We start from the raw sequence: 18,293 nt of genomic DNA on the forward strand, positions 1-18,293 counted from the left end.
CCAAATGTTTTCAGTGGGTGACAGGTCTGGACTGCAGGCAGGACAGGTAAGTACTAAGACTCTTTTATTGCAGAGCCATGCTGTTGTAATACGTGTAGAATGTATTTTGGCATTGTCTTGCTGAAATAAGGAAGGCTTAGCCTGAAAATGACGTCTGAGTGGTAGCATGTTGCACCAGACCTGTATATATTATTCAGCATTAATGGTGCCTTCACAGTTGTTCAAGTCATCCATGCCATGTGCACTAATGCACCCCCATACCATCACGGATGCTGGCTTTTGAACTGTGAGCTGATAAGAAGCCAGGTGGTCCCTCTCCTCTTCAACCCAGAGGATGCGGCATTCATGATGCCCAACAATAATTTCAAATTTTGATTCGTCAGGCCACAGGACAGTTTTCCACTTCAGTAAATCTTAAATGGCCTTGGGCCCAGAGAAGGCGACTGCATTACTGGATCTTGTTTAGGCTGTATGTGGTTTCTTTGCTTAGTAGAGATTTAACTTGCATTTGTGGATGCAGCGATCGTACTGTGTTCACAGACAGTGGTTTTCAGAAGTGTTGCAGAGCCCATGCAGTGATTTCCACTAGAGTCATGATGAGTCATGATGCCCGAAGATCACAGCAATCCATTATTGGTTTTCGGCCTTAAGTGCAGAGATACACATAGTGCTCCCTACCTGTAGAAGTAAAAACTGCCTGAGAGAAATATTTAAATTATATTATGTACCATACAGATTAAGAGATCCCCAAACTCTTTACAATTTTACGTTGAGAAACGTTATTTATAGATTGTTGCACTATTTGTCTGCGCAGTTTTTCACAGAGTGGTGAACCCCTCCCTATCTTTACTTCTGAAAGAATCCTAGCATCCTCTCTGGGATGCTCTTTTTATATCCAGGTTTATTTTTGCGTTACACAACTTTTCCAGACTTTTGTTACCCCTGCCCCAACTTTTTTGAAATGTATTGCTGGCATCAAATTAAAAGTGGGCATATATTTTTCAAGAAACCACATTTCTCAGTTTCAACATTTGATATGTTGTATTTGTACTATTTTCTTTTGAATATAGGGTTTAAATGATTTGGACTTTGCATTATGTTTTTCTTTACAGCAGCGTCACAACTTTTTTCGAAACGGGGTTGCATATTCACTCAGTTGAAGAAAGGCCATAGTATATTGCACTTTAGAAAGAAAAACAAAAAGACCCGTGACTCATACCCGACCTAATTTTGTTTTGAAAAACATCCCTTGATATTACTTTAACTTCGCGTAAAAGCGCCAGTGGGCATAGGTGCGCATAGTTGCGCGGATTGCGACGTAGTTCCAATTAAGGGATTGATTCCAACTTCTCTGTGATACTTTAAGGACATTTCTCGCATGCTGCATCTTTGAAACTCTCAAAATATACTTATATCAGTGAACTTATTCTCACACAACGCACGAGTAAGACCTTTACGCACAGCCCACCATGAAGATATTTCTACTCGTTGCATTTTTTCTGGTTTTGGCAAATGTCCTTAGTCAAGAAATGCATTTTGATTACAACTGGAGAACATTTACTGAAAAGGTAGGATTGCCAAACATTTGATTAGAATATTGTCATTTAATGTATTAATTTATACGTGTGTAGTAGCCTAGTCTCTGCAAACGATAGAACGGCACTGCAAAGGATTGGAAGGGTGCTTCCATTAAGAAGGTAAACTGTTTATTATACATTTACAGAGCATCCGGCCTCAGTCCGAACCATATTACGAAATCCTAAAAAGAACGACTCGAAAACCTGGGTCACGACAATACGTCCGTCTTATGAGGAATAGAGGCATGCACTTTCGTTTTATTGTAACAATTTCATATTTTGAAATATTTCTGTACATAGGTTAATAGATGCATTTATTTTGTTTCATGCTCTTTTACAGCAAAAGCACAGATAAGTCGAAGTAAGCTTTGCATGCGTTCATAATCGGTTATAGGCAAAATATAGTGCGAGACAGTAATTTTCTCATTTTAATTTTAAAATATATAACTTTTAATCTGATACTCTTCTCTTTTCAAGGGCAAAGATTTGAATCTTTTGTTGGACTGATGGGTAAAAGGAGCTCTAAGGAACCAGGTAAACCAGTATAATTTACTCAATGACTCCTTTACCTGGGCGAGTGTTTTTCTTAAGAAATACATTAATGACTGCCTGCTATCAATCCTTTAGGTCCCTTCCGATATCCACAGGAGGTAACACTGCATTGGAAGAATACATCTTTGTAGCGGATACAAGGAAAATGTTTGCATATATTCGTGTGATGTTCAGGCTGCATGGGGTATATATGTCATCCAACATAACGTTAAAATTACCAGAGGTGTGAACATTATATAGTAAAAGTAGGCTTGTAATCTCTACGCCTGTGCAAATTACCAGTACTTGCAACATTTATTTAGACAATTAAATTGAGCAATATACATGTTACTGTGGTGTTCATTGTAAAATATATTATTGCAAATATAAGCGGATTATGCGCAAACATGCATTCAGTGTGGCAAAACACTTCCATAACACGTACAATACGAAATGAAGGTCGACAAGAGACCTCTGGTGGATAAATGTGTGTAGTAGGCAAAGCTAAAACATGTTAACAAGTTTAAACTATTTACCTTTCATTGTATAATCCTAAGATAATGTGAATTCTGAAAATGCAATAACATCTCTTAGCAGAATTAATTGGATTGCAAATATGTATCATCACATGTTTATTAAGTGACTTTGTACAATACAAATACAAAATAAAATTAAAAGATACAGATGGAGTACATAGCCAAAGCAAAATGTGGTGTTGACTTCCATTTCCAGGCAGTTAGCCTAGTTTAGAGTAGGACCAGTAACCGAAAGATCGCTGGTTCAATTCCTAGCCAACAAGGTGAAAAATCTGTCAATGTGCCCATGAACAAGGCACTCAACCCAAACTGCTCCTGTAATAAACTCCGGGTAAGTGTCTGCTAAATGACTAAAATGTAAATCTGATCTCATCTGGAGTTAGAGAAACATTTTGTTTGCTCTTTGTACACCGACTACTGAATTTGAAACAGTCAATCATCTTCAGAAACTGGTCCGAACATCAGAATTCTTTAACATACAAAAAAGTATTACTTTAGCTGGCTCGGTATATATAAAAATAAACTAACTGAAATATAACATTTATGAAGTTATAAATGGTGGTCCAAAGCTAGTGAAAATTGCTAAACACAGAAGAAAGCGTTACATTTTGGAAAAGGTTTTAGCCAAAAAAAGCCAAATGTGCATTTAAGCCTCTCGATTTCCCATTTCTCCAGTTGACAACGTCAAAGAGACAGAGACAGTTGTTTCGTATTAGGCTACATCGCATGGGGTGCTGTTCAGTATGGCTGCAATTACACTGGCAGCTCAATTCTGATACATCTAGTTTTTGCTAATTGGCCTTTTGACCAATCACATCACATCTTTACAGTTTTTTTCAGAACTGATTGGTACAAAAAAATAGAATAGGACTGTCTTGGTAAATGCTGTTTATTGTTGCATTCACATGCTGGTTGGTAATAAACTCAGACATTTAGCAGTAGATAATGCTAATGTGCCACATTCACCAAATAAGCAAATGGGAAATTTCTGTATTCCTAGTTCCAACCAACATGTGAATGCTGAATGAGGTTAATCTGTTACTGTTTCTTAAACAAAAGGATTTAATGCCATTTCCTTTTTTAACACCATAGGAGAGCTGATTGGTTACACTTTGTTTCTTTAAACAATTAAAACCACTGAAACATGATTGTAAAACAGTTTTTTTTTGCCCTGCATAAAACTGTAGAAGTCAGTTGTTAAACATTGCAACATTGGTGGGGTAGAGGGGAGCACAGTATTCAATAATATATAGGTTTGGCCTGTCTAAGACTGTAAGTTTCATTAAGGTAAACACATTCCTTGAAGAGGTACCCAGGCATCTCTCTTCCGGTCATTATGACAGTACATGCAGACTCAGCTGGGCTCTACCAGAGCTGTGGTGCTAGTTTGGTGCCACACACTGATGTCCTAGCTGGCAACATTGGCAACAAGTACAACTTGGTATCTCTGCAGACTGCCTCTAAAAGATCTTGCCCTTCTTTTTGTTCTTTTCCAGGGTCCTGTGGGGGGGACAGGACAACATTGTCATATAATTATATCAACAAATTGAGTGCTTGAGATATGGAAATGTAGTGGAACGTTGATGTTCTGCAGAGACTTTGTTTCCATTGCATGCAGTTAAGCAGTTCTCTACAGCCGAGAGACAGACATACTGTAGTTCTACTGAAGGTTAATGGAGTCAGCAGTGCAGGTGTGTGAGACAGACAGACATACCTGGATGCATCCAGTTTCTGTTGCTCCAGGCGCTGATTGGCCTCCCAGTTGGCCCGGTCTTCCTCAAACTGGCGTCTCTTCTCCTCTAGCTCCTTATGCTGAGCCTCCAGATTCTTCTTCATCTGCTCATGACGCCTCGAGAGCTGCGGAGTGAAAGGACATTACAAAGAGAGCTTAAATGCCGATAGTCCAAACGAGAGGCAATCCCCTTTCGCTGGTCATGATAAGTCATGTAAAGTATGGTGCTGAAGTGAATAACAGTGGTATGTGGTAATGAATACAGCAATGAGATAATGTTGAAATGTACCACTTCAGGGCACATAACTAGCCATTACACCCATCCACTCACACCCACAAATGGTCCTGCCAACACATTCACTACACCCACATTGCACACTTACAGAAAAGTGACACTGGCTGTTTCTCAACTACGCCCTCTTCTATAAAACCGTTCTGTGGCTTTCTCTGCCAACGGGTTTTCAGAAGGGTAAAAATGCAGCAAAAGCACTTTGTGACAACTGCTGTTGTAAAAAGGGCTTTATAAAACACAAGGAGGTTGCCATTGAGAAAAGCCCAGTGTTTCTGCAATCTGGACAGTCACGCAGCACAGGAGTGTAGAAGGGAGAGCCAGCCAATGATACCTCAGCCTCGGAATCTCTCAGCTTCTGGATCTTCTCCTTGACCTTCATTTCGAACACCTGTTCCATCTCCATCTCCATCTTCTTCATCTTGGTCACATGCTCTCTCCTCTCCTCCTCCATCTGAGCCAGGGGGCTCCTGCAGAGAGAGGCACAGTCAGACAGGACCTACAGCACAGCGTCACCACCCCCTCCTTCACCAGCAGAGTGGAACAAGCCACACAGTAACACCCCCCCCCCCCCCTGACACTCTCTGCAGGGGACTGGTATGGACAGGGATCTATGATTGAAAGGAATGGTAAGACCCGACAACGCTGTGATGCAAGTGTGGACAAGCAGAGGGAAGAAAAAGCCCAACTGGTACTGGAGCCCAGAAGGTGCAGGGACTACAAGACCAACACCAGGCAGGATAGTTTAGACAAGCACAGGCTGGGGTTAGGGCTACCTGTTGTAGCGCTTTTTGCCGTTAACTTAGCTAAATGTTAGTAAAGTTGAATAAAAGCAAGAAGCCACTGGTTCTAAATAATTTACATATTTTCTATTTTAAATGAATACAGTAACACTAGTGTGCCACTATTGAAAATTATATTGTAAGCATTGACATTGTTTTATACGTAGTTATCAAATCCTGATTTACTGTTCATAACATTTTGGAATCTCTACATTGCTCCTTGAGACCGTGTCTGCCATTAGGGAATCAAAAAGGAGAGAGCCCTGAACTGGATGGAAAGAAAACCAGACGAAGGAACACCAACAAGGAACATGGGAGGAAAGAGCTTTCAAACCTCATCTCACAGAAGGGCTCTAAGAAAACAGAAAATTACCACTTACATGCCTTCACCTGTGTCATTTCTAAAAAAAAAAACAGAAACACACGCACTTAGCATGCTGTGATGAAATCATGCACTATAACAAACAAAATAAAATGAACAGACTTACCAAACTAATAAAAATTAAGATTGAAACATCTACTTTGTCACCGGACTAGAGAAAAGTTATATTCAAATTAAAACTAATGACGGCCAAACAAGGCTTCAATGGCGTTATTTTTGCAGCATGATATTATGCTGGCAGCACTCAGATTTTCTTTGTCACAATAAAAGCTCATTGAAATTTATAAGGGAATACAGTTAATCTAGTCTGTAAAAAAGAACAGAATGAAAATCTGAGTTAGCGCTGCTAGCACAATTTCCTGCTGCTAGAAGAACGGTAATGAAGCCTTGTATGGCCATCACTAATTATAACTACTTGTCAAGTGGCATGTGTAGTATTAGCCTTCTATTAGTAGCATGTTTGGTCTGTAGCTGTTAGGAACAGCAGTGTGTGAGTGTTTGATCTGTAGCTGTGTTAGGAACAGCAGTGCGTGACAGTTTTTGGTCTGTAGCTGTGTTAGGAACAGCATTGCGTGACAGTTTTTGGTCTGTAGCTGTGTTAGGAACAGCAGTGTGTGACAGCATTTCTCAGTAAAGAGCTAAGACTTGTATTCTTTTTTGCAAGTGACAAACAGTGTTACATACAAACTGGAATATCTTCATTTGGAACGATGAACCTACAGAACGATGAACCCCCCCAAACTCTATGATAACCACCACTGATGTAACCTAGACATCACATCAACAGGAAATGGAACATTTCAAGTGTCAGATGTACAACAGCAAGACAGATACTTTGAAAATTGACAAAGACCATCCTGAGACGTAAAAGCAGAGCCTCATTAGAAGCTGGCTGGACTCACTTAGTTGACAGTTGACCTTTGGTCCTGTTGTTGTCCACTCCGTTGTAGGTGACCGCGGCCAGCTTCCTGCTGCGGTAGTTCTCATAGTGGACGTTGTTGGTCACGTCCTTCAGGTCCTGCATGTGTGTTCTGTATGCAGACAGAGCCAAACAAGTCTCAGAAACCTAGAGAAGCAAGGCCACGGCCATGGATTTGGACTTCATTACCAAAAGTAAAACGTAATCTACTTCCTAACTTCATGTCCTGAGTCCGTACCTGATGAGCATGTCTCTTAAGATGGTGAAATCGCAATGGTCTCCGTTTTCAACTGCAAGGAAAGAAAATCCAGACATATTCACACACTACTGGTCTTCAGGTGTCACTAAAAGATATTCAATCATGTGGCCTGCTGACAGGATGTTGCTGGCCCCTTGAACTCCATCTCCCATGCCTCCTACCCTCTGCCACTCCCCATGGGTACTGTCTCCCTCTGGTCCTCTTGCCGTTCACCTCGATGATAGTATTGCTGCCCACAACGGCCAGGGGCAGGCGGTCCTGTCAGAGCAATGATGTGTAAGTGTGTGTTCTGACAAAACCTAAGTGACAAACAGTTGTGAGAAATAGATTTTGTTATTGCAAGTATTTGCCGAACAATTAGTGCATACCTTTATCTTCTTTACCAGCTTGTTCTCTTCCTCATCGTCAGTCTCTGGGAACTCATAGATCTTGATTTTGTGCTCCAGGATTTCCCGCATGATCTGGGGGGGGGGGGTTGAACTGGCTCTTAAGCATCATTCTGAACATAACAGCCACATGATCATTGTTTTTAGGTTAGGGTCATTACACAATCTAGAGTGGCTTCAGAATGTATTCAGCATGCTTCACATGCTCCACGTTTTTTGTTATAGACTGAATTCATAATGAATTACATTGTTTGCCATCAATCTGCACAAAGACAAAGTGAAAACAATGTGACAATTCATTGAAAATACAGAAACTAAAATCGCATGTACGAAAGTATTCCCACCCTTTTATTCAGTACTTGGTAGAATCGCCTCTCGCAGTGATCACAGATTTAGGTCTCACTGGATATGCCACTCCACTGAACATCTGGGGGCAGATCCTCTCACACCAGATTAGATGGAGAGCATCAGTGATTTGCATTCTTCGGGTCTCCCCACAGATGTTCAATGGAGTTCTAGTTCGGCCTTTGGCTTGTCCACTCAGGGGCTTCTTTCTGGTAGGTTCTCCCATCTCTGCAGATAATCTCTGAAGCTCTTTTAGCCAGGACATTCTTGGTCACCCTCCTGACCCGCACTTCCTGTCTGTTAATTAGTTAGCCAGACTCTAGGGAGGGTCTCGGTGGTTCCAAACCATTTACACAGTAATCACAATGATGGAGCACACTGTGCAGACATTCAATGCTTCAGCGTTTTTCTCCGGAGGTTGACCGAGGTCCTCGGATGGCACAAGGTTGGTTTTCCTACTGACATGCACTATGAAGAGTAGGACCTTACATCAACAAGTGTGCTCACTCACCTGACAACCTCAATTATGCAGATACCTAAACCACCAGAGGGCGGCACTTGAGCATTATGAGACCTGGAAATCCCTGTTGACAATGCCCCCCCCCCCCCCAATGTGGGCCAGTTTGTACTGCCTCTGTAGCTTCCAATCCTGATCAAATCTGTGTGTAATTATGCCCAGTCAACTGACCTGCTTCTTGAACTGTTGGCACTCCTCTGGGGTCAGAGTGTCGGCTTTAGCAATCAGCGGAATGACGTTCACCTTCTCATGCAACCGTTTCATAAACTCAATATCCAAAGGCTTCAGTCTGGAGGGAGACATGACATTATTATTAGAAAAATAGGGAACGGTTTGACAGATCTCAGATTCAATAGCAAACCACAAAGCTGTTAGGTCACATTTCCTTGAATTCCCTTATTTAATACTGGAGTATTGAAAACAGTCACTCAAAAATTTTGATCAACGCTTTGGGATTCCACACCACAATGCAGTTTCGGTAGCTTGAACTAACAAGTTATATATAAACAACAACAGGACAAACAAACTTTTGTTTGTGTGAAGAAAACTTCCCCCAGCTGTATCTGGTTAGCAGTGCCAATGAGCAAGGCACTCAGGTGGAAGAGTTACATCAGCTGGTGCTGTGAGGAGTGTGTGTGTGTGATGTCACCATACGCAGTTCATCTTAAGAGCCTGTCTGAACAGTGACTGGAGACTGAATGGACACAGTGTCCCATAGATCAGTGTGTGTGAACAGTGAAAGCACACACAAACACACTCGAACAACCTCCAGCCAGGTTAAACGCGGCCCTGACGGAAACCAAACCCATGTTAGCCAGTTGAGACTCAGCGTATTGCAAAACAACCTTGCTTATGTATACTGCAAAACAACCCTGAAGAGACATCCTGGTGTCTGGGGAGGCAGCCACTTCGTCTTCTGTGAGATTATTCTGTCGACCAATTTGTTAACAAAAATGCCCCATACCACCGATTTGTAAATAATGCATATAAACTTTCTGTAAACACTGCATTCCATACTCTGAATGTTGTTAACCACCAGAAGCAACATTTAGTCAACATTTACATTTCAGTCACTTAGCACACACGTATCTAGAGCAACTTACAGTAAGTGCATACTGCATGTATTTTTAAATAGCTAGGTGAAACAACCACACAGTTTAGTAGTAAATGCATTCTAATCAATGTTATCGTCAAAGGCGGTCAGTTCAAGACCATACAAATAATAAAAATAAAACAGTAAAAAGTTACACAAAAACAGAAGTGGTGACAGTGGAACAATTATAAGTAATGCATGAAAGCTCAGATGTTTATTGTAGATAAGAACAAGAGTAGATAAGAATAAGATGTAGAACAATTCTGTGTTTTGATGTTCTATGTGTTTCTGAAGATAAATAAAGGAACCACAGCCCAAAATGATAGGAATTTCTTATTGGCATTCCACTCTACATTAGTGAAATCTCAATAAACCATATATGCCCCCTTTATTCCCACAATCCAAAGTATTTTGCCATCCCCAACCTCCCTCGCCCACACAGACTTACCCATGTCCTGAGGGAGCGATGAAGTACAGGCAGCAATGCACTCTGCTGTCAGGCATCTGTCGCCTGTTCACCCGCGACTCAGAGTTGAGGTAATCCTCAAACTTGCTGTCTATGTGGTCAATGACGGGCTGCCAGCTGCATGATGCACACAGAAGAAACAAAACCCTCAAACATTGAGCCAAAATGGATGCTACTTCCTTGGAACATGGACAGTTCAACAATAAAAGGTTAGGACATGAAAGGCTGAAAGTGCCATTTCTGGATTCTACAGAATAAACATTTAAAACTAAACTTGACCAGTCGCCCAAAACATTCAAAGCTGTAAACTACAACTATGTATATATTTCACTCGGTGTTGTTACCATTCACAAAGTCATTCTGAACACAGAAGCCAGTCCCTTGTTTAATAGTGACACATGGAATTATGGGATACTAGAATGCCTCTTAACCTTGTTCTGTTGAACCTAGGGAAAATGCCTACAAGCAGAGACAAATTTTTTGTTGAATTATTAAATATCAATGTATTTATACTGTTTAGAAATAACATGTCAAGCTTCACTTACCAGTTGCTGTTATCAACAGCATCGCCAAATCCCGGGGTGTCAACTATTGTGAGCAGAAGCTGGACACCCCCTTCCTTTACTAAAACTTTGGACTGCTCCACCTGAGACACAAAACTGGATCAGCATTCACTAGTCCATTTGCATGACAATAGGGTGGTGAAAAATACAGCGTTCCTAAGAATTGTGTGAAGTATATTAGGCGTTCACTACTCTAATGAATGATATACAAGCTTTCCACATTGATGCAAACTCATAAATGCCCCATCAGCTTAGTTCAACCAACATAATGAAATACAGTGGGGAGAACAAGTATTTGATAACTCGCAAAATCGGCATTGTTTCCCACTTACAAAGCACGTAGAAGTCTGTAATTCTTATCATAGGGACAGGTGCTGGTCATAACATTAGAATATCATCAAAAAGTTGATTTATTTCAGTAATTCCATTCAAAAAGTGAAACTTGTATATTATATTCATTCATTACAAACACACTGATATATTTCAAATGTTCATTTATTTTAATTGCGATGATAACTGACAACTAATGAAAATCCCAAATTCAGTATCTCAGAAAATTTGAATATTACTCAAGACCAATACAAAAAAAGGATTTTTTAGAAATGTTGGCCAACTGAAAAGTATGAACATGAAACGTATGAGCATGTACAGCACTCAATACTTAGTTGGGGCTCCTTTTGCCTGAATTACTGCAGTATTGCGGCATGGAGTCAATCAGTCTGTGGCACTGCTCAGGTGTTATGAGAGCCCAGGTTGCTCTGATATTGACCTTCAGCTCTTCTGCATTGTTGGGTCTGGCGTATCGCATCTTCCTCTTCACAATACCCCATAGATTTTCTATAGGGTTAAGGGCAGGCCAGTTTGCTGGCGAATTAAGAACAGGGATACCATGGTCCTTAAACCAGGTACTGGTAGCTTTGGCACTGTGTGCAGGTGCCAAGTCCTGTTGGAAAATGAAATCTGCATCTCCATAAAGTTGGTCAGCAGCAGGAAGCATGAAGTGCTCCAAAACTTCCTGGTAGACGGCTGCATTGACCTTGGACCTCAGAAAACACAGTGGACCAACACCAGCAGATGACATGGCACCCCAAACCATCACTGACTGTGGAAACTTTACACTGGACTTCAAGCAACGTGGATTCTGTGCCTCTCCTCTCTTCCTCCAGACTCTGGGACCTTGATTTCCAAATGAAAATGTAAAATTAACTTTCATCAGAGAACATAACTCAGCAGAAGTCCAGTCCTTTTTGTCTTTAGCCCAGGTCAAGACGCTTCTGATGCTGTGTCTTGTTCAAGAGTGGCTTGACACATGGAATGCGTCAGCAGAAACCCATGTCTTGCATACGTCTGTGCGTGGTGGTTCTTGAAGCACTGACTCCAGTTGCAGTCCACTCTTTGTGAATCTCCCCCACATTTTTGAATGGGTTTTGTTACACAATCCTCTCCAGGGTGTGGTTATCCCTATTGCTTGTACACTTTTTTCTACCACATCTTTTCCTTCCCTTCGCCTCTCTATTAATGTGCTTGGACACAGAGCTCTGTGAACAGCCAGCCTCTTTAGCAATGACCTTTTGTGTCTCGCCCTCCTTGTGCAAGGTGTCAATGGTCGTCTTTTGGACAGCTGTCAAGTCAGCAGTCTTCCCCATGATTGTGTTGCCTACAGAATTAAACCAAGAGACCATTTAAAGGCCTTTGCAGGTGTTTTGGGTTAATTAGCTGATTAGACTGTGGCACCAGTTGTCTTCAATATTGAACCTTTTCACAATATTCAAATTTTCTGAGATACTGAATTTGGGGTTTTCATTAGTTGTCAGTTATAATCATAAAAATTAAAAGAAATAAACACTTGAAATATATCAGTCTGTGTGGAATGAATGTATACATTATACAAGTTTCACTTTTTGAATGGAATTACTGAAATAAATCAACTTTTTGTGATATTCAAATTTTATGACCAGCACCTGTACTCTTCAACTGTGAGTGACGGAATCTAAAACAAAAATCACATTGTATGATTTTTTTTATAATTAATTTGCATTTTATTGCATGAAATAAGTATTAAATACAGAAAAGCAGAACTTAATATTTGGTACAGAAACCTTTGTTTGCAATTACAGAGATCATACATTTCCTGTAGTTCTTGACCAGGTTTGCATACACTGCAGCAAGGATTTTGGCCCACTCCTCCATACAGACCTTCTTTTGATTTTCTATTGGGTTCAGGTCTGGAGACTGGCTAGGCCACTCCAGGACCTTGAGATGCTTCTTACGGATCCACTCCTTAATTGCCCTGGCTGTGTGTTTCGGGTCGTTGTCATGCTGGAAGACCCAGCCACGACCCATCTTCATTGGCAAACTTCAGACGGGCCAGGGGGATTTTAATCCATGATGGCATAGTGTGTTACTAATGGTTTTCTTTGAGACTGTGGTCCCAGGTCTTCAGGTCATTGACCGGGTCCTGCCGTGTAGTTCTGGGCTGATCCCTCACCTTCCTCATGATCATTGATGCCACACGAGGTGAGATCTTGCATGGAGCCCCAGACCGAGGGAGATTGACCATCATCTTGAACTTCTTCCATTTTCGCCAACAATTGTTTCCTTCTCACCAAGCTGCTTGCCTATTGTCCTGTAGCCCATCCCGGCCTTGAGGAGGTCTACAATTTTATCCCTGATGTCCTTACACAGCTCTCTGTTCTTGGCCATTGTGGAGAGGTTGGAGTCTGTTTGATTGAGTGTGTGGACAGGTGTCTTTTATACAGGTAATGAGTTCAAACAGGTGCAGTTAAAACAGGTAATGAGTGGAGAACAGGAGGGCTTCTTAAATAAAAACTAACAGGTCTGTGAGAGACGGAATTCTTACTGGTTGGTAGGTGATCAAATACTTATGTCATGCAATAAAATGCAAATTAATTATTTAAAAATCATACAATGAGATTTTCTGGATTTTTGTTTTAGATTCCATCTCTCACAGTTGAAGTGTATCTATGATAAAGATTACAGACCTCTACATGCTTTGTACGTAGGAAAACCTGGAAAATCGGCAGTGTATCAAATACTTGTTCTCCCCACTGTATAAGCAAACCACATGAACACCATACACCCAAAACAACCAAGTTGATATAATGGACAGTCACCTAATATGAACGTGGACATTCCTACAGGCCCATTCAACTTCTGATAAAACAGGCCGGCTAGAAGCATTAGTTTTAGTTTCAAGTAAAGAGACAACAATTCAGGTCCTACCCTAATGTGTAAACGCCCAACTCCACATGCTTGCTACCAGACAGCAGGACTGAGCACAGGGCCAATCACAATGAAGGGAAAGGTGACCATGACAATTAAAGCAAACAGCTCCCAATCAGCGCTCCTGACCTTGAATAGTGAAGGTCTACGTGTGTGTATATTATGCCTTAAAGCCGGCAGGTGACGTGGATTCTCGTTTCATGTATCAACACGCAGCCTGACATTGTTCTGTTACCCAGCTATGTGGAGGAACCAGAAAAACCGACAAGCAGCTGTGTTGAGATACTGCATGAGCAGGAAAGAAAAGCGTGCGCCACCACAGAATGGGTTTCAAATGCCAAGGTATTAATACGGAGGCAGACTAACTCGTCCATTAGTTTAAACAGGGCATTCAACAAGAGAGTACAGGGATGGAATGTTCAAGTGTTTTCAGCTACCTGTACAGTCTTTTTGACTCTGTGTGAAGGCCCAGGGTATTCTGAAGAGTACAAGTCAGTTAGGAACAGAGAATTGATCAAGGTGGACTTGCCCAATCCTGATTCACCTAGAAGAAAGAAGAAAAACAACACTGTTGCAATAAAACTGAATGACACATTATGTAGCATGGATGAAATGGCTGTGTCAATGAAGGGCCATTTTGCTACATTAGAGTCATTTAAAATTACTGAATCAATGTCATTCAATGGATATATTGTATATTAGACCCAGTCTGCAATCTATGGGGTTAAGGGGAGGGTATAAAAAGGAGACATTTGAAGAGGGAAACACTGACTTTAAACCGTAAAAAGGCTGAAACGCCCGTTTGTTGGGATAACCAGTCATGCAGCTTGAGAGGCATCAACTGCACTGTAGAAGCATCTAATAAACCTCTTCAAAGGCAATGTCTTCAAGTGAGGACCACTGACATTTGCCCAAGACGACCATCCATGTGTACTAATGGTTTACGACAACAGCCGTAAGTCCGAACATGGCTACAGAATGGCTGTTAGCATGCTGGCTCACTCCAGTTTCTCCAGTACAGCTGGACATTGTGTGCCTGGCCTCCATTCTCCTGGTAAGTGGAATCATTAGGGCAGGGGGAATGACCATTGAGGTCAATGGTGGAGGGGGGGGTCCGCAGCTCGATCTTTAACAACCTCTCCTTTACAGGCTACAGTGTGGGGGGCAAATGTGCATGTCCAGGTCGATCTTCATAGCCCAATAAATGCATAGAGCTTTGTTTATGGCAATATGTGTAGTGATTCATATCAATAAACTAGTAGTTTCCATGTAGCATGTCAGGTTGGCCGGCTGGTACGGCTCGGTGAGATGGTGTGCTCTGCCAGTCACGGCTGATAAATGCAGCCCCCTCTCAGTACACCATCAGGACCTCGGCCAGCAGGGACATGTGGGCTCACAGCTCCTTGGAACAGGCTAGAGGAGCTAGCTCGACTGCTGAGGCGGCATGTGTGACAGGCTGACAATGCTGAATTGGCAAAGACACAAACTGTGAACGGTTTGCCTCTTCTGCTGAGGATTTTGTACTGAATGTAGTATGCGTTGTTTGTGACGTGTTTGCATTTACAGAAATGGGACTTGATGAAAAAAATAAACATTCATATTATTGTAGCAATCAGGCTTCAAGGCATTTCTGGGGCCCAAAAGAAAACTTGGGCGGCATCCAACGCATTGCCTTTAAAGGACATTTCCTATAGCAGGGAAAATCATGGCGACTCCTTTCAGAGAAACCCTGCAGAGTTCAACTGCCTGTCCTGGCAGACATGTTTAGATGGATGGATCCTTTATATGTATCAGTGACTGGCTAGGAAAGTCAGAGACATTTCTGCTCAAACACCACAGACAAACTGATATATTGCACACCATTTTTTGTGTGTATGTTTGTGGATCTTGGTAATACCTCACTACTATATTAATATTTTGTTCCTATTAAATTGCTTTTTTTCTACTTTGTATTGACTCTGGTCGGTTTATGACTTCTACATAAGAATGTCATGGTAAGGTCTACTACACCTGTGGTACCTGGCACATTCAATAAAATGGGATTTGATAAGATCTCAGATTTCAGATGAAATCCAGGACGAGCTATTCTTAGCAGCGTAAGACAAATTCTGCTCTGCTGACTACAGGAAATGGTTTGACCCGACGAGAATCTTTCCCTCCATACAGTGGCTGATTAGCAAATGAATGTCTTGGCTTTGTTTCAACAACCACATCGACAAACACATCAAAAGCAACAGTGTAGTTTTAATAAAACTGTGCAATTTTAAATAAATCCAAGAACTGTACAATTTCAAATAAATTCAATGAAAATGTTGCTGTTTTAAGAGGCAGGCGGAAATGAAAAAGTAAACAAGTAATCTTCCCCGAGGAGGTATAAACCATGTAGACACTCTGCTCACACTGATTCCGCTATTAAAATCTAACCTGTAGAGCCTTTAAATTTCAACTGTCTTGTGTCAACTGTAACTACTGAAAACATGAACAACAAAACAGATATAACCGCAACACACAGATGGTATTTCCTTACCCACAACCATTAGGGTGAACTCAAAGCCTCTCTTCACAGACTTTCTGTACACTTGGTTAGGGAGGCTAGCAAAGCCCACATATCCCTCCAGATTTTTCTGTTGCTAGAAAGTAATATAAGAACACATGTCAATACCATCGCCATACCTTTTCTATATTCAATAACAGAACTAGATTACTTTCAAACAAGGGCAAAATAATTATGTTTAGGCAGGCAAGGAAATGTTGGCCAAATTGACCATCCATCAATACTTACAGCTATTTTGTGGTCCAATGTAAGATGAAGAGCCATAGGAGAGCGCACACACAGAAAAACAACAATAGTCAAAATCTGTTATTATTGCACTTTGTGAAAACAAATGATTTAATGAAGTGTGGTGATTAGGCTAGCAACCACAAGATCAAAGTTTAATAGTACAATGTTCCACTTAAAGGCTGTGGCATTCTTACTGTTGGCTTCACCTGGGCCAACAAAGGAATACAATCTCTTGGCTGATGCCCATGGGTTTTTGGACTGCGCTTCATGTTCAGGTAAGAGCCAATGTAAGTGCAAAGTTATAATAAAAATGTAATGTCCTTTTATATTAATGAAATAAAACAAACATTAGATGTAAGCTCTGCCTATCACAACAGTACACTGAGACAGAACATTGTTTAACCTATAGTACAGACAGAAATCATTCTGCTTAACTGTGTATCTAGTTTCTGTTTCCGCTGCTTGCGGGTGAACTGAAGGAAGTGGTGGCAGGTACACATTTGAATATCTTACAAAAACCTTTTTTTTTAAACAGGCTTCTTTGCACTAAGACTAAGAATCTAAGTAACCAATCATTATACTTGTCATTTTAGCTCACGATCTAACTACCGTATCTATCTTGGCTGGAGTGTTTTTCCATCTGGCTTGTCGATTTCCCTCAGATTCTCAGAACATACTCTGACTGGTTGCCTTCCTCTACAGAAATCAGTACAATATTTGGTGTCACACGCACACCTGTCAAATTGCCCAGAGTACATGTACAGCTCATGCAGAACCAATTGTATACAATTGTTGTAAATAAATAAATTTCTTGATATTGTTTTGTTAGTTCGTTAGGTTACCTAACGTTAACTAACTACGTAACAATCAAGAAGAACCAATGGCTTGTTTGGTTTCAAACGATACATTTATTTAAAGTGCCTAGAATGATGGAAGTTCATTAACGTTGCTTTAGTGGTAGCATTTTTCTGAATCTTACTGTCTACCGTAGCTTACTTAGGCTTGTGAGCAACCTAGCTGGCTAACGTGGCTAAACCTGGTTGTAAACATAAATGTCCCATTAATTCCTATCTAACCTTAACTCAAATGAGTTCAGTTAACCAAAAACAGACACATCAAATCAAACATTGACTTTAGGAATTACTCATGAACTTGTTAACTACGTAAAAGAAGCGTAAGTAATCACTGGCGAGGAATAAAATAACTAGCTAGCTACACAGGAAATGCCTTAGCTAGCTATGGTTAATGCTAACCTGCTAGCTATTATGGATAGCAACTCATCCAATTGGTGGGGGAAGACTGGGCGTTGGTTACTCAGACTACTAGAAAGCCACGAACAACGACTACTTTCAAATCACCATTCTGATAAAACAACCAATTCACATATATTCCGAGACCGTTTTCGGATATATTTTTACAGTAGCTAAGTAAGCTCACCCATAATGTTGACGTTCACTGCCGCTCAGAAACCGATCATTCACAACCCGACATTCCCCTTCTTAACACTTACTGCGCACACTGTACGTACTATGACATACGTAATCTTTGCCTGATTGATGGAGATTACGCAAGATACAGTGCGTACCAAGATGGCGAATTGCAAAAATGAAGAACCAATATCTCGCGCTAGTTTGTGCTGTACCTGGTTGTGTTCATTCTCTCGCGACATCAAGATTACATTTGCAACATGCTCTTGGTGGTATTTCTGAGCAATTATGAGAGACCTGAAAGAAACTCTGTATCTAATTACAGTCTTATTTTGGAAATAGTTTCAAACAGTTAATAACGTATACATATAAAAACAGTTGGAAATCAATTGTTTATTTAATGTATTTATGGATTATTTAATGTGTTTAATTAAACAGTTGGTGAAACTAATACATCAAACAGT

The 18,293-nt window shown here is 40.9% G+C and overlaps 1 protein-coding gene and 1 long non-coding RNA gene across 5 annotated transcripts; one reads left to right on the forward strand and one right to left on the reverse strand.

Moving 5' to 3' along the window:
• The first annotated feature begins 1,271 nt into the window (after positions 1–1,271).
• Positions 1,272–3,231, forward strand: LOC105021881. The gene is made up of 4 exons (XR_002195744.2): positions 1,272–1,568; positions 1,724–1,938; positions 2,055–2,111; positions 2,205–3,231. It is a non-coding gene; the product is annotated as an uncharacterized LOC105021881 (long non-coding RNA).
• sept7b (septin 7b) lies at positions 2,728–17,955 on the reverse strand. 4 transcript variants are annotated; one of them, XM_010889869.5, is made up of 15 exons: positions 17,840–17,955; positions 17,165–17,166; positions 16,148–16,250; positions 14,058–14,164; positions 10,360–10,460; positions 9,797–9,931; positions 8,427–8,544; positions 7,376–7,468; positions 7,169–7,265; positions 6,987–7,038; positions 6,732–6,860; positions 5,828–5,848; positions 5,000–5,135; positions 4,359–4,501; positions 2,728–4,144 (listed from the first exon to the last, which is right to left on the reverse strand). In XM_010889869.5, the coding sequence occupies exons 1-15, from the start codon at positions 17,841–17,843 to the stop codon at positions 4,105–4,107; spliced, it is 1,281 nt and encodes a 426-aa protein (XP_010888171.1). In that variant the 5' UTR covers positions 17,844–17,955; the 3' UTR covers positions 2,728–4,104. The 4 variants fall into 4 exon arrangements, with proteins under 4 accessions (XP_010888171.1, XP_019896776.1, XP_019896775.1 ...); XM_020041217.3 differs by lacking the exons at positions 17,165–17,166; positions 17,840–17,955 and adding exons at positions 16,403–16,404; positions 17,012–17,057; XM_020041216.3 differs by lacking the exons at positions 17,165–17,166; positions 17,840–17,955 and adding an exon at positions 16,403–16,453.
• Positions 17,956–18,293: the final 338 nt, after the last annotated feature.

Source organism: Esox lucius, chromosome 20 (genome assembly GCF_011004845.1).
Source record: "Esox lucius isolate fEsoLuc1 chromosome 20, fEsoLuc1.pri, whole genome shotgun sequence".
Lineage (NCBI taxonomy): Eukaryota > Metazoa > Chordata > Actinopteri > Esociformes > Esocidae > Esox > Esox lucius.